The following is a 16,723-nucleotide window of genomic DNA, read 5'->3' as shown; positions in this document are numbered from 1 at the left end:
CACTGTGAATTACTAATAACTTTATAACTATTTCATATAATTATAAGTGTAAATAACTATTTTAGGCTTCCTTGGGCAGCTTATTAAAACTGTCACTCACTGTATGTTTTATCCTTTTTTTATCCTTTTGTTTTGTTTTTGTTATATAATTTTCGCTTATTTTAGTTAAAGGTAATGACTCTACAAAGTATGGATTTAAACCAAGCAAGTTATAAACAGTGAGTATAAAACTGATATAATAATGACAACAGATCTCTGTGATATCTCTGAAAGCATTATAGCTGCTAGAGGGCGCTTTAAGTGACATGTGGTAGCTTCACGGGACTTGTGGGATATGTAGTTTACATATATGTTTATTGCATTTATGTAATTAATACAACGTATATGGTTCTGAAAACAATAAAATAAAATAAAACTCAGTGACCAACTATAAACCGCTAAAAATGCCATACAATCCAGTGACAATCATCAGTCGTGATGTTTACTTCCGCTACCTGCGATGACGTGGCCAGTAGAGATTGTCTACGTCACACGGAAAAGAAACCCGGAAGTGCAGCAGTGCTCAGCAGACTGTCAGTGTTGTACAGTCAGCATGGATAATGCAAATATTTAATTCAAAACCTCATGCCTGGTATCATGGGGAATAAAACTAGTGTTTTATCGGCGGTTTTAGCAATGTTAAACGAATAAAAAGGCATGATAATAAAACTAAAGTGAGGTTATTTACCTAAAGCTACTGTACCGCTGGGAAACTGTGCAGCTGGATTTAACACACCGCGTTCCGGTCAAAGGTCACAGCTGTTTGCTGTTTAAATTTGAATACTTCTATATATTTTTGTCTTCGTCTGTGGTGTCATGTGTGATTTAACATGGCCGTTATGGAGGCGTTCACTGGAGCGGGTTAGTGTGCAGCTTTGCAATGCCACGTCTACTTAAGTGTGACGGTGGTGTTCACTGCAGTCGTGCACAATAACAATAACACACAACAATAACACACACATCCCGCGCGACTTTACTGTTGGCCCAAAGTCATCCGAGTCTCCGGAAACAATGGCGAAAAGTGGCCGGAGGAGTCGAGCTGCACAGGTGAACGGTGGTGCGGGTGCTGCTGGTGGTGTCTCCATGTCCGGTTGTGCGCCGACAGGAGCGTTTCGCGCTCGTGCTTTCCGGCTGTGGCTGTGGCGCGCGCTGCCGCTGATCCTGATCCTGCTGATGCTGATGTTGATCTTAGGCTCTTACCTGTGCAGCTACCCCGGCATCACTGACAGCCCGAAACACAGCGCAGATCTGCTTAAGGACAAGGTAAATGTGTATATCTGTGTGTATTTCAGATTTGTCTCTAAGACACAGCACTGCAGACACTGAGCTGAGATGTTAAGATTGAGACTGCATGCTCTGTTACACTTCCAGACTTCAGTGCTTCAAATCCAGTACCTACAAATGCAAAATACAGTGCTCTGTCCAGGTCAGGGTCACGGTGATGTGTCCCGGGAACACTGGATGCAAGACAGGAATACAACCCGGATGAGATGCCAGTCTCAGGGCACCATACACACACACATTCACACACACTTAAGGCAATTTAGGGTTCACCTACTGACATGTTTTGGGACAAACTGGAGAACCTAGAGGAAACCCATGCAAATTGCACGCAGACCGTAACCAGTGCTCAGGACTGAAGCGGGGGACTCTACCCACTGCACCACCATGCAGCCCTAATGCCACATTATTAACCTAATACCTCAGCAATAAAAAAACCCTTCAGGATGTGTTGTTATAGGTAACTAGGATTTGAATTCTCTCTTTGCTTTGAGAGCCATATTAACTGTTTAATAATTAATGGACTAAGCCTAACTTGAAAGCTACCAGAATCCCCTGCAGACACCCATGCTCCCTTTCAAGCCAATCAAACTCTTCTGTTTACTAATTACTTAATAGTTTTTGCCAGTCTACCATGAAGTGGGCATTAATACAAAGGACTGGATATAAAACGCCCACAAAACAGAAAAAGCAGAACAAAAACTTACACTGGTATATCTTGTTTGCTCTCGAGTCTTCATAACTAAGCCTGTTTTGGCCGTAGAGATCTGCCAGCTGTAATTACAAAACCGTTCACCTAAAAATGTGACATGAGACAGCGGGTCAGTGACGTGCCAGTGTTTGTTTATGTTTCTTTTGTTTCTTTATGTTGGTGTAAAAGGAGTATCATAGCATACAAATGCTTTGCTACTTGGTTACACGTTGACAATAGTCATGACATTTTAGTAGCCTATGATTTCAAATAAAGTGCATATGCAAAGTGTAGTTTTGTGATTTTGGTGGTTTCTATGGAATTTATGCTTAAAAGGCATAGACATGAAGTATAAAACAAGGGCAGCAACTCTGATGCGGCTGGAATGCTTTTTAATGGAATCGAATGAAGTCTTGATACATCACGTCTGGTGTAATTTGGCCTTTACTATTAATCAGTCAGGGACGTCACAGAATGATTTAGTTAGCTCTGTTTATGTTTCACCTGTTTGCATAGTGGCCATGTTCTTGCACTTAACCTACTAGGATCATTCTTTAAATCCTTAGCTAGTTGATTTGAAATGAAGTGCATTAGGTAGCATTAGTTACCTTGGATTGTGTAGAGTTACAGTTGAAAAAGAGCAGAACTTGTTCCACTTTGGAAAAACTCTTGTACAGCTATATATAAAGAATATAATGTTTTATTGTTTTCATTGCGTCATAATCTCTCGTCAGAGTCATTTTTACAAGTATGAGTAAATGAGCATGTTATTGGACCAGTACCGATACCAGTATTGGTATCTACCCATCCCTACTAACACTTCAGTGCTCACTGGTTTGGCATGAGTTCCTATAGTGTTCTTTCCTGTATTTTTTGCTAACAAGTAAACCATAGGTTTGACATGTTGTCTATTATGGATCTTTGGAAGTCCTGAGATTTGAAATCAAACTAAGGGCTGTCACTGTTCTCCTGCAAATCAATCCAAACAAACTTCCTCCTAAACAACTTAGTATTTCTGCTCATCCACTGTCTGTGTAGTTCTCCCACAAGCCCAGGAAGTTATCTCTGGCCCAAGTGCGCCAGCTTGCCGCTCAGGTGGATGGTGCTCGGCTTTGGGAGACGCACCTGCGGCCCATGCTGATCGAGAGGGTGCCGGGTACAACAGGCAGCAAAGCCGTACTCCAGGTGAGACGCCGACACCTTTACCTTCATCTTCCACGTAGTAAACTTCCTGTAAATTCCCATCTGCACCCACTACCTTCTCGTCTCCTCTCTAATACTCAACAACTCCTACTCAAGTGTTTGTAATGGCAGGCCTGGCTATCTAATGCAAAACAGAAATCACCCAGAACTCCAGGCCAAGTTCTCAGAGTTCTCCCCACCTTTGACAGTTCCACAATCATTCTAGGTGTCAGTTAGCTGAGGGTGTGGTGTGCATCACAAATAGTTCTGAGCTCAGATCTTTTCTCTTATTTTATGCTATCCTTCATCCATTACCTAGATTGCAGTTTTATTCAACTCACATCTCTCCTTAAATTCTTTAAACTTAGAGCACCAGTGACCTAAGAGATCTTAGAGGAAATTCTAGATTTATGACTGCAGTTGTGACTCACACTGACTGCTGTTCTCTCCTCATTCTCTTATGTGTTCAGCACATTGTCTCCCAGCTGCGCTCCCTCTCTGCAGGCTGGACTGTAGAGAAGGACTCATTCCAGGCATCTACTCCCAAAGGACCCGTAACTTTCAGTAACGTGCTGGCCGTGCTCGACCCCTCTGCCCCACGCAGGCTCCTCCTTGCCTGCCACCATGACTCCAAAATCTTACCACGAGACCCCAGAGACCCACAGCAAGTGTTTATTGGGGCCAGTGACTCTGCCGTACCCTGTGCCATGCTGCTGGAGTTGGCATCAGCGCTGGACACGCAGCTTAGAGCTCTGAAACAGCAGGTAAACACTCGCAGAATGTCAGGATCAGTAGTGAACACTCAGGAATCTCATGTATGGGAAATATTGTGATGGATGTGTGTTATCCAGTCAAAATTAAGGTGAAGGTAATGGAAAATATTGATCATGATACTGTTTTTATTGCTAATGTACTGTTATTTAGAAACTGTCCCAGTGTGCCTGTGAGTTCCAGTACAAGAGGCGTGGCCTCTGTGCCTGTCAATCCCAGTAAAAGAGGCATGTCCTGTGTCTGTTAGTTCCAGTGAAAGAGGCGTGGCCTGTGTGTCTGTTAGTTTCAATTCAAGTGATGTTCTGAGCATGTTCTCTACAGCTTCTTAGCATGCTTTCTGTGTATGTCTGTGTCTTTTACCTACTCTTTGGAGACCAAATCATTGGAAAACATGAAAATATTGACCTTGTGTACTAGAAAAATGTTTCACACAAAATGCATCCTTAACTGGAAAAAGGGCCAGAAGGTATAATTTTGGCATAGGAATTGCCATGTTTAGCTACAGCAATACTACAGTCAGCGGAAAATTCAGTAATGCTAGTGAGTGTGCATGTGTGTTTTTACTCAGAACTCACAAAGATAAGCAAGTTGGGATATGCAAACACAGCACTGTGCTGAGTTGACTGTTATGAGCGTTCTCCTATCTGCTCACCTAAACCCACATTTCCTCTGTTAACTCTCTGCTTCTTTCTCTTGTACAACCCCTCATTCTCTTCCTGCAGAGGCCTGCGGTGACACTGCAGCTTGTCTTTTTTGACGGAGAGGAGGCGTTTGAGGAATGGACAGATACAGACTCTCTGTACGGCTCACGTCATCTGGCTGAGCTCATGGCCCAAACAGCTCATCCTCCAGGCTCCACACACACCACGCAGCTGCAGGCAGTGGTGAGGCCACAACACTCATTTGTAATATTCATATAGTATTTCATATCATTTTAACGGGAATACATACACTTTGTCTTGTGTGTCTTTCAGGATCTGTTTGTGCTGCTGGACTTACTCGGAGCTGCAGAGCCACTGATTGTCAATCATTTCGATAACACTGCGCGCTGGTTTGACCGACTTATTGCTGCAGGTCAGCAGTTTTTCTATCCTCTCGTTCTCTCTTGCTTTATAAACACATGGGATTGAACAGCGCTGCAGTTTAGTGTTTTCCTAAGCCAAAAATAAATCAGAAATTACTTGGTCATTGCAGAACTTTCCAAAGTGTAATACACAATTGTGTTGTGCATGTAATTCTTAAAAAAGCAAAACCCTGCTGATTGTTTTCCCTGAAGAGGTCAAGAGATCTAAGAGCAATGCAATGTAGGTTTTGCTTTTCAGTGTGGAACATTTTCCACATGCTACTAATGAAAACAGTACCATTTGTGTATTGTATTTAATGTTCTTTTCACTCCCTGCTGCTCATTTTAGTAACGAGATCAAGCCGTGCAAGAGGCTTTGCTTTTCAGTGTGGCATGTTGTCCATGTCACAGATGAAAAGCAATCCAGTTTGCATGTTTTTGTCACTGGTGTGATTGTTCTAGCATGGAATCTTTTTCTTACACTGCAGTCTAAGTTGCACTGATTTGCCAGGCAGTTCTGTGTAATATAATGACATTGTGTAATAAAAATGACAACTATGTGATTTCACTTCATTTATTCAGTCTTATAAAGCAGACACAGCAATATGATGCAAAAACAAGAACAGGCCAAAACCTGTCTTACTGTCTGGAAAGTGAAAATGCTCAGTATTGTCAGTTAGTGAAATCCTCAGGAGTGTTAAATGAAGAAACACTTTTGTTTCTGGCGTGTCAGGAGTCTGGCAGCCCTGTAGCCTTGGTCTGCTTCTTTAGTTAGGAAAAATAATAGTCTCTGTTTTTTCTCACTGTTTTAGAGAGGAGGCTGCACCGCCAGGGCTTACTGTCATCTCATCGTTCAGAACAAAACTACTTCAGGAAGGACGTTTATCTGGGACCAGTGCAGGATGACCACGTTCCGTTCTTGCTTCGAGGTGAATGACCTATGTATTGTTATGCTTGTGACGTCTTACATAAAAAAGCTAACACACTTAATCTTATGGTAGTGAAAATAACCTTAATGTAACCTTAACTCTAAAGATGTCAGTGTAGTGTTCAGGTATAATGTTTGCTGGAATGTTTGTTGAAGTAAATCAACTTCATAAGTAGTTGATTGTAGTATGCTGCACATTTATCACCTATGCTTATGGCTCACTTTCATTTGATTCATCACTTTATGCATAAAAATTTGTTCCTTAGAGATAAACAATTATGATGATGTCTCCTCTGATGTCTGTGTGGAAAAAAAAACCCTTTTGTTAACTTTAAAGGAACAATACTATTAAATGTCCAGTGTCATGTTTATATATGTATTATTGGCCTCAAATGGAATGCTATAGTTCTTTAGTGTATTTATAGCCCAAAAATCTAAACTTCAGCATGATATAGTCTGTACATCAAACTGTCAGCCACTGGTGTTGGATTTAATACTGCTCCTCTGTCCAGTCGATATCACAGACAAAAAGTGCACTGAAATCTAAGGTCAATGTTGCGCATAACTGAAACACTCCTCTATTTTAGGCAAACTCCATGTAACTGCTGCACAAGTTCTGAATAGTGTTTAAGTTTGTAGTTGCATCAGAGGTCTGAATACCAATGTGCACACTTTCGGTATTAAATTCTCACCAAGAGTGTATATCAATTTCTGAACGTGATATAAATCTTGTCTAATAAGATGTTTGCCCAGATTTTGCCTGTATAACTGCCCTAACCCCTTTCATATCCTCTGAACAATTTTTGAATCTCAGTTGTAATATTTGGCAGAACCAACCATTCTTCTTGATGTATCTGTTCTAACAGTTTAAAAAAAAAATCTTAATTTTTCTTTTTCTGCTGCTTTTACCCTAAGTAAATTAATTTTTATTTATTTACTTTTATTTGGCTGAAGTTTTTAGAATGACAATTTAGACAATTTATGCTGCATTTGATTTACCTTGTAAGTGGAAAGTCAAAATTCAGAATTCCGTCATTTTTGACCTTCATGCCTTCGAGCTACAAAGCAGTAAAAACCATGGATGCCTCCATCTTTGTCTTTTGTTAGCAACAATCTAGGTAGCTAACCGTGTTCTCCTCAAAACAGTGATCTGTGTAGTCAGCGTTTTAGATTCAACAAGTGAATATGTTGAATCTATAACACTAGCTAAAACAAATATTTGTTTATACAGCATAACTCCCTTAAAGGTAAGACGTGCTGCTTTGTTTACTGCTGATGCTCTGAGCAGCCATGTTGATTTGATGTCACTTTCTGAACTCAGGGTTGAGGAGACCATCCTTAAGTTTACAAGTAAGAATTCTGATTTGACACTGACAAAAAAAAAAAAACACTGAAACAACATGAGGAAGAAACATTAAGAGGAACCAGAGTGAAAAGGGAACCCATCCAACCCATCCTATTGTGTGAGACACCAGATATTGTGAATATAAATCATTACAGTATACAGGTATAGAAGAGTAAAGGGATACAGTACTAAGAAATGATGTTCAGTGTGTTCAGTAGCAGTTTTTAGAGGGTACAAATGTGCAGCACCCAAGTGAGATTATTCGGATGTGACTTGAGAGCAGTTTTTGGGAAGTCTTTAGGGTATCCTTGTTGGACCACCCACAGCAGCGGACAATGAAGGCTTAAGTAACATTCCTAAATATGTGCATGCCATCCCACAGGTGTACCGGTACTGCACTTGATCTCAACACCATTCCCTCCATTCTGGCACACGCTGCAGGACACGGAGGAGAACATGCACCGGCCCACGGTCGAGAACCTCACCAAAATCCTAGCCATCTTCCTGGCTGAATACTTGCACCTCTGAGCCGACTCAGACTCTCCTCTTAAACACACACACCTGTGGAGTGGCATTCTATATGTTACAGACACGGCATCAGCTGTGGAAGTGTGGTACGATTAGTTTAAGGTTTTTTTGTTTTGTTTTTATCTGCTGAAACAAGAGCCATAAACACACATGCTTTGGCAGCTGTTTCAATCAGTAATCCACACTAAAAAGACTTTTGGACCACAGACATTCAGCCAAAGACTGTGGTAAGCCTGTTCATTTGACTTACTGCGTAAGTTTGAGCCATTAATTGCTAACTGTTGCAAATGCAGTGCTGGTTAGATTTGAATGTATCTTAATAATAACAATGTTGTTATTAAGCTTTCAGCAGGACCTGTGAGACTGAGAATGACCTCATATTTCAATTCCGGTGAAATGGGAATATTTGGAGCTGGTTTTAAACCAACTGTCAGTACCAAACTCTACTTACTGATAGACCATGTGCTGTTGCCAGTGCCTAATCTGGAACTGTTACGCATGTTTCCTCTTAAATTAGTTAAAATTAAATTGAGAAAAAACCTGCAACAAACTGAATGTTAGCTAGACTGCTGAAGGTAATGCTAACAAAACTTTCTTTGAGCAGCTACACACTTAAAATAAATAGCAATAAAACATCTATGTCTTATCTTCTGTGTAATTTCTGTCTATGATAACCTAGCCTTAAATGTTTAAATACATCCTTAAAGCCATAAGTCAAATGTCGCTACCTCACAGCTCCAGGGTCCTCCCACCTCCCAAAAACATTCTGGTAGGTGAATCGGCTGTGAAGAATGTGTGTATTCATGGTGGCCTGTGATGGACTTGGTGTTCCATTCAGGGTGTGTTACTGCCACGTGCCTAGCGTTTCCCAGGATAGGCTTCGGATCCACTGCTACCCTGAAGATGAATGAGTGAATATTAGGAAACGCTTAATGAAAATGTGCCATTTCTTAAAAAGCATTGGTTATATAAAAATCCATACTAACAGCTTCCATAATAAGCAAATATGCTGCTGAATTATAATCAACAGTGGGACACTAGTTAATGTCTGAAAGTATCCAAGTAATCAGGAATTTTTCAAATTACAAAAATAATTCTTAAAACATTTGTCAATTACATTTTCAAATAACAGTTTTCAAATATTTGATATAACTGTCAACTGTTTAAATGTGGAAGTGTAATAATATCTGAAGTAATAAAAAAGAAAAAGGCATGTGATTATATGAAACTTCCATATCACGATAACTGCAATATTTTCAACATAAAGAAAAAAAACAGCAAGGTCAGACGTCTGAAATAGGTTTTCTTCAACAGCTTCCTTCCTGTTTCAAGTATATTTTAAGGATGTTTGAGGCATACACATTAGTAATAAGAAGGACTAGATTTGCTAAAGCATTCTCAACACAGTTGTCATCGAGTTTTACTTGTTTCTTTTTTGAAACATTTCAAAAACATTGGTTCTTCTTGGTAGCAGTAGTTCAGTACACTGTGCTTTTTAAATAGAATAAGAGGATTGACATCTCTAAGAAGCATGTGATGATGCTTTAAATCTGAGAAAGATGTCTTTAGAAGACAGCTGTCATTGGTGCCTTCAAAACGAGACAGACTTGGGAGTTGTCCAGAACTGCTGCCTACCTAGGCTGCCTAATCCTGTTTGAACACAGAAGTTAGTGATAGTTCAGTAATCACAATATTGTGCGTGCAATATTACAACATATTGTCTATCAGACAATTAGCACATGTCTATGAAGAAATAATAGAAATAACAATTTTCTTTCAGCTGTGTCTGGTAAAAAAGTTCTAATTAAGGCAATGTCTTGGCTCAAGTTTAACAGAGTAAGCCACGATTAATTAATATAAACTAAAGCCCATTGATTTCAGTTTTCTCTCAGTAATGAATCACTGTTTAATTTTTTGAAAAACCTGAAGTCAGTTCTGTTTTGGTTTCTGTAGTCAGTAGAGGATGTACCACCATATCCTCTTTTTTAATTACAGTAGCAGCATTTACAAATTTCCACTAGTAAATTCTGAGAAAAGCTGTGGTATTTGTGTGTATTATTGTTATTATGCATGGATGAGCCTGTTTATATCATGCCATTAGAATAAACCTATTACACTGATAATTCAGTCACCTGCACTTATACAATATTGTCTGGACAATAAGTAATTTCTACATGCTTAGAGAACAAAAATCAATATTTGTGTCACTTTGTTCAGTAAGTTATATTAATGTCTCAGGCATTTTAATTTCACAAAAGGTCTTTTAGCTCTAAAGACATTTTAAAGACTCCTGTTGATATAGTTTCATTTTTCTCCTGTTAGTGTTGCAGATTCCTCTGTCAGGACTGGAACATCTGTCTGAAGTCATTACAGAGCAGTGTTTAACGCTGAAAATCTTGTAATTCACTTTATAAAAATCCTTTTGCCCAATTACTGCTGCTACCATAATGCTCTAGTTTCTGCTAGATATTCGCAATGCTAGCACAAAGCTAACCATATTGTTATTGAACCATAATGACCATACTGAACCATAGCTGTTCATACCTTTCCTTTAACTGCTAGCGTAGCCTACCTACTGTAAAAACACTATCAATTATAATTAGACAAACATGAGTAAAGTAGGCAAAACTTCATCTAATTACTTACGCGAGTGAAAGCTTCTCTAGTGAAATGGCTGCTCATGTAGCATGCTAGTTAATCCATGATCAGATTTATATTTCTGGACGAGCTGTGAGGATAATGATAGAGATGATGATACAATTGATTCCATTCATTGTAAATAAATGGAGACAAAGAAGATTTAAACTGCATTTGCTAAATTTACAAATGTATTACATTATACATGAGGTGTTTTTGTCTGGGAAGAAAGAACTGTGCTGCATTCTCTGCTTGCTAGCTAAGTGGCATGGCTAGCCTTGTCAAATTCCTTTAAAAACTGCATTTCAATTTCAAATACATTAAAGATTTAGTATTTAAATGTATTTACTGCCATATTCTGAAGGAATATTAGCAGTAGCGCCAATGCATTTTTATAATATAAAATTTGTGTTGCTGTTTTTAAGCAAAGAAAATCACAAGATTTTAGATCAACTTTAATTTTTCAACTTATCTTCACAAAGGATTTCTATTTTAACATTTTTTTTTTAATTAAGCTCCTCCGACTCAGGCCAAATGGCTTCCTATTCACTACATATGCTCACTACATAGGGTGTAACATAATGTCATTGTAAAACCAGTGCAGTGCACTATATACTGAAAAGAATGCCTAAAATAGACAATTGTAAAGACAACATATTTTTTTTCTTTATAAAGTAACAAAATGGTAGCTAAGTAAAAGTAACAGAGGAAGTGAAATACATATACATCAGTTTGCTGCAGAAGTTACACCACCTTCTTGAGGGCAAAAACATTTTACGGTCCTGGAATATAAAGTAAATGTGGTTTGTTACAAAATACAAGTAGATAAGGAGGAAATTAATATTTTGAAACATGTAGCAATTTCCTGTAGCATAATAAGACACTTTCTTTATGTCTTTTTGATAAGGCATGTACAAGTGTATCCAACAGACTACTCAGAGTGAGGGAATTCTGCTTTTTCATCACTGGGGGGCAGTAGCTGTCTGTCCATGTTCATTCTCCAGCTCACTGTCTCATTCTCCAGCTCACAGTGTTTAGTCTGCACTGAAGGCTCAAGTCGCCTCAGTAGGGAAAGTAGTGCACAGCTCCCAGGTGCCTGAGAGGTGGAGGCTGAGCTGAGGAGAGCTGAGAGCAGGGCAACAGTTCTCCTCTTGAGTTGGGGCTAGGTGGAGGTGAAAGGTCATCGTCAGACCTGTGGAGTGAACCTCTAGTGTCGTCTGAGCCCAAGCACTCTGGCACAGCATCCTCCATTTGCCTAAGATAGAAAAAGAAAAAAGAGGCTCTTTTTTGCTGGAATTTTCCAGCAAATTCTAAGCATGATAGGACAGGGCGAGGTCAGGAAAGCAGAGAAGGCACGATGTGATGAATGAATGACAGTTTAATTAAAGCAATTTTAATTTAATTTAGTGTTTCTCACAATGTATTGTTTACCTGCTCTATTTTACCAATTGTAACCTCACAGAATACCTGTTAAAGAAATAGTTCAGCAAGAAAATCTACCTAGTCAATCATCCAAGACATGCTTGGTGTCTAATGTTTGCTTCTTGTTGCACTGGAGCTATGAAACTAATGTAAGTCCATCTCACTCAAAATGTTTTTGATAAATACAACACTATATTTTACTCTCTAAAATTTATACTTGCTACAAACGGACATCATTTATTTTTAAATAAATGATTTTGTAATATGGCATAAGTTCATAGTGAAAATACATTATGATTTGTATCATCTCCAGCCTTCTGGTACAATTCCTCCTTTAAATTTCTCCCTAACGGTGGAATTACACCAAACTGTGCTAAGAAAATGTACCACATTCTGTCCAAGATGGCAGCTTGTATAAACAAGACAGACTTCCATCATTTGATATCTACGTTAGTCACCTAACTCTAGTGCAAAACTCAAGAAGCAACGACATCATTTTCAAAGGAGAAATTGTGTAACCATTTCTTTAATCAAGCCAAGTGGGTTTTTTTCTTCCTTTTTTATATTAAGAGTGGGGAACAATACTTTATCTAAAGCCAGAAGAAGATACTGTACGTTCCCTCACCCTTTGCGGCCCTGAGCAGCTCTGTCCCGCTGACGGCGGTTCTTGAACCAGTTGCTGACCTGAGTGGCTGTGAGACCAGTTGCTGTGGCTAAATCCCGCTTCTCTCTGGGTGAGGGGTAGGGCTTCCTGCAGTACCACTCTCTCAGCACACACCGGGACTTCTCCTGCAAATACACATACATGTACACATTCAGCATAGTGGCTCGACATTATGTCATAAGTTTAACTTTGATAACTTTGATATGGTGACAGTAGAAGTGTAAAGATTTACAGATTTAAATTGGTGCACTGATCCTACACATACCCTTGTTCCAAAGTGCAAACTGGTTCCAAAGAGGGATTTGTCTACATGTTTATCAGTATGAGTAAAAAGCTCTGACCATTAACAGTCTAGAAAATGCTTACAGGAATACTCCAATGTTTTCAGGACTACCATATTATATTAAGATATAATAATATTATTATTATTATTATTATTATTATTATTATTAATATATTAGGACATATGATGGCATACTATATTGCATTAAGAAAATTATCTAAGATCTGTTGATTTAAAACTCACTTATGTTTCAATGATATGATTTTCTCTCATTATTGATTATTTTCCTTCATTATTTTTAAAATAATTTAATAAATACATATCACTGTAAGTAAACTATTTAAAAATGTAATTTAGTTAAATACAATTCTAAATAAAAATCATAACATGCTGCAAAACAGGACAGCTTTAAATGTATTTAAACTCATGAACTCATTAAAAATAAAGGAATGTCCATAAATTCTGATTTCCTTCAAAAGTCATGCAGCAGTAGATGTCTAAGGGAAGTTGCTGAACTGCAATGATAAACATTTATGTAAAACAGAATTTTTTTTTTTTGCAGGAAACTTTCATGAATTCATCAGTTTTAAAGCTCTAAATCTGTATTATTTGACATTTTATTTTCTGTGTCTTGTCACTAAAACAAATTCCTCGTATGTGTAAACATACCTGGCAATAAAGCTCATTCTGATTCTGATTCTGATTTCAGAAATGGGACTACTTTTTCCAAGGGAAGATTTCGGTGTAGTTGAGTGGATACCACAATACCTTTTTGAAAACATAAGTAACTGGAGGTGCTGTTCCAGTGATGGAAAGTTGGATAAAACTACTTAGGAACATAAGACTTTTTCTCATGTCTGTTTCAAGACCTTTACTGTTAGCGTGTACTTACTGTAAGGTTGTACTTTTGAAATCATGTTATATATATTTTAGGTGTTTATGGACAGAATTAAACAACTGCCCTTAGGTCTTCATCATAAATGATTTTCCATTTTTTACTTCACTACAGGGAAATATTGAAATTCTTGTCCACAGTAATCAATACACTACAGATACAGGTAATAGAGATTAGGTAGAAACCGCTGGAGTATTTCTTTAACATCAGACATATTTTTAGTCTAGTGGTAGTAACTGTTGAACCACTCGTCTTAGCTTCATCACTCCTACTTTTGTCATATATAAGGACCTTTATATGAAGACCTGAATTAGCAGATCAAGTCTTCCTACCTTGAAGCAGTAGCTTGTCTCTTCTCCATCCCAGATGGTTCGAGGCAGGGGGAACTTACGCCGTATGCGGTATTTGCCCACAGCTCCAAGAGGGCGCCCTCGCTGCAGCTCAGCCTCCAGGTAGCGTGCCCGGAGCCAGAGCTGCTGGAGAAGTGAGTGACTGCATGGGGAGAACATGTTGCCCTCGATGAGAGCGTAGAGCTCGCTGAACCGACCCTGGTGGAAGGCCACAGCTGCCCGTGCCTTCAACACGCTCTCCACACTGTGCTGTGGGCCCAGGTACGAGGACGTAGAGTATGTGGAGAGAGAAGGTACAGAACGAAGGAAGGATGATAGGCGGTCAATACACCCGCTCTGAAGAAGAACTTCACACACACACGCCACCTGGTCCTGGGAAAAACCCATTGCCATGGTAAAAAGTCTGGAGGAGAGATTTGATTTTATATGGTTAGGCAGATTCTTAGGGGGAAAAAAAACTGGGCCTAGAATTTAATTTCAGTTCCATAATCAATATTGGACATTAATCCAATAATTCAATAATCCATTGTCAATAATTAATGTTACAGAGGATATTACAGTATTATTTATAGAATTATTAGTAATATGAGCCTCAGTGCTACCATTTCCAATTTAATTAAGCCATGAAATATAATCATTGCATATTTTTTACACTGTTTAACAAGTTTACCTTCTCTCAGGATGGCCTTCAGTTTGGTTTCAAGAGAAAGGTGTCAATCGCATTGTAGTCCTTTGTGTTTCTCATAAAAGTCCTGCCAAGCTGAGAACTGAGAGTGTATCCAAGCATATGAGGCTTCACACACTTATGCCTGTTCTTTCCTGAGCAGATCCGCCCACGATGAAGTACACACAGGTAACCGGAGCCCATGTGGGTTAAGAAAACATTGACAAGCACTAACACACACTTTGCATTTGAGTCATGCACGCACAAATCAAAACAAACCTGTTAACCTGGAGCCTTGCTGATATCTTAAATAGTGAGGGACATATCGAAAATAAACACATTTACATTTGAATGCATTCCTATTTCCAACTCAAATTAGGGTACCAACGTTTAAGCCGATTTGGTTAGTGATGACTCCTGCATGGCGTACATGTAATGAATGCCAGAGGGATGGACGTCATTTGCCTCCAAATGTGCACCTGAAAAATGTGGTCTTTGCACTAAGACAGCAGATTTGACATAGTCCTTTTAAAATCTGTGAAGAAAGGGTGATTAACTAAAACACTGATTAACTAAGACCCTCACACAATCAAGAACCATTGCTGGGCTCTTGATTAACCGTTAAAGTTTGGCAAAAAAAAAATTTCTCATTTGTACAATTTTCCACTTCTACAAATCAGTCATCTAATGTTTGTGCCTTTAATTTTTCAGTGAAACCATCCATCTCACCCAAAACTATTTTTCCCATAAACATATGCACCAGAATACAATACAATTCTTTAAAAAAAATCATCCAGTTACTATATTTGGTTAAAAATCAGGTAGAATTCTGTTTTTTGTAATGTAAAATCATTTTGAGCAAATTTGCTGATGATTTTCTCCAGTATTGTAACCTAGAATGTATGTTTCAAAGTATTTTATTCCCTTTAAACCACAGCAATTTGCCAACAATGACAAATTTTTATTTTTATTAAAGAACTACACGTCATACTTTTTATTCATTTATATTTACATTTAATGTTACTGAACATCAAAACAAGTTAGTTCCTGTTATCACTTACATTATAGCAGCTATAAACAGTTGTTACCTCACTTTCTCTTGGAGTTCATAAGACAGAAAAATGAAGCCTGTTACAGAGAAACTGCAAAACACATCCTCTGTCCTGAAGATTTTCCTTGAAGATCGAAAACTGAAAGGAACCTCTGAAAAGTTGGTTAAGAAAGTGCTAAAACTGGAGACTCCTTACATAATTTATAAATAAACCCTCCTTACAGAATCATATATCAACCAAATAAATTTAACTTTGTTAAATAATGTTTTTAATCAGTTTATAATTAGGTTTAAATTGTGAGGAGCATAATATACAAAACCTCTGACCAATCAGATTCGAGAATTCAGCAGAGCTGTGGTGTAATAGAGTTGTATCACACCATATATTTAAGTTGTACAATTAATTCTAGCACTGTCTATGAGTCGTTTATCTATAGGCTTAAAGGTTTTTATCCTCCAAGTGCACCAGCCTTAAATAAAACACTCATTTAGAGTCCCATTAGGATCTGAGAGCGAGCAGTTAATAAGTTACACAAAGTTTGGTTCCCTTATTTAATTGTTATTCCATATTATTTTGTTTGGTCTGTGGCAATAATAGTGAGTAAACTGTAATAACAATTAAGAAACTGCAGGAAATGTGTTCAAAACACATTTGACTAGCAGTGTACATTAGACTTGTAATTCCAATGCAAAACGAAAGAAGCAAACAGGTCTTCAATGACTGACTACAGTTTGTGAAAGTAGCTCAGCTCTGTGTTTGGATTGTTCTGCCTCACTAGTAAGTCGCTTTGATGAATTAATGCAAATGCAAATGCAAATGTGAAGGCATTCATTAAAACCACAAAATGAGACCAAACAGCTTGCATTGCAAAGTATATTTAAGACAATGCCAAAAAAAAATTAGACTGAATATAAAAAATAGAGTAACT

General features: G+C 38.3%; 2 protein-coding genes across 3 annotated transcripts; one reads left to right on the top strand and one right to left on the bottom strand.

Moving 5' to 3' along the window:
- Nucleotides 1-518: 518 nt before the first annotated feature.
- On the top strand, nucleotides 519-8,474 carry qpctla (glutaminyl-peptide cyclotransferase-like a). Its single transcript, XM_026913860.3, has 7 exons — nucleotides 519-1,302; nucleotides 3,050-3,196; nucleotides 3,664-3,957; nucleotides 4,687-4,848; nucleotides 4,939-5,038; nucleotides 5,840-5,956; nucleotides 7,683-8,474. Exons 1-7 carry the CDS (start codon nucleotides 1,051-1,053, stop codon nucleotides 7,826-7,828), a joined length of 1,218 nt encoding a protein of 405 aa, XP_026769661.3. The 5' UTR covers nucleotides 519-1,050; the 3' UTR covers nucleotides 7,829-8,474.
- A 2,433-nt stretch (nucleotides 8,475-10,907) lies between these two features.
- six9 (SIX homeobox 9) lies at nucleotides 10,908-16,614 on the bottom strand. Of its 2 annotated transcripts, none has more exons than XM_026913861.3 (4): nucleotides 14,750-16,614; nucleotides 14,062-14,482; nucleotides 12,513-12,676; nucleotides 10,908-11,720 (listed from the first exon to the last, which is right to left on the bottom strand). In XM_026913861.3, exons 2-4 carry the CDS (start codon nucleotides 14,470-14,472, stop codon nucleotides 11,528-11,530), a joined length of 768 nt encoding a protein of 255 aa, XP_026769662.3. In that variant the 5' UTR covers nucleotides 14,473-14,482; nucleotides 14,750-16,614; the 3' UTR covers nucleotides 10,908-11,527. The 2 variants fall into 2 exon arrangements, with proteins under 2 accessions (XP_026769662.3, XP_026769663.3); XM_026913862.3 differs by having other exon boundaries at nucleotides 11,578-11,775.
- Between the last annotated feature and the right edge of the window lie 109 nt (nucleotides 16,615-16,723).

This window comes from Pangasianodon hypophthalmus, chromosome 6 (assembly GCF_027358585.1).
Source record: "Pangasianodon hypophthalmus isolate fPanHyp1 chromosome 6, fPanHyp1.pri, whole genome shotgun sequence".
Classification (NCBI taxonomy): domain Eukaryota; kingdom Metazoa; phylum Chordata; class Actinopteri; order Siluriformes; family Pangasiidae; genus Pangasianodon; species Pangasianodon hypophthalmus.
Note: the sequence above shows the minus strand (reverse complement) of the source record. Positions and strands in the feature narration are given on the sequence as shown.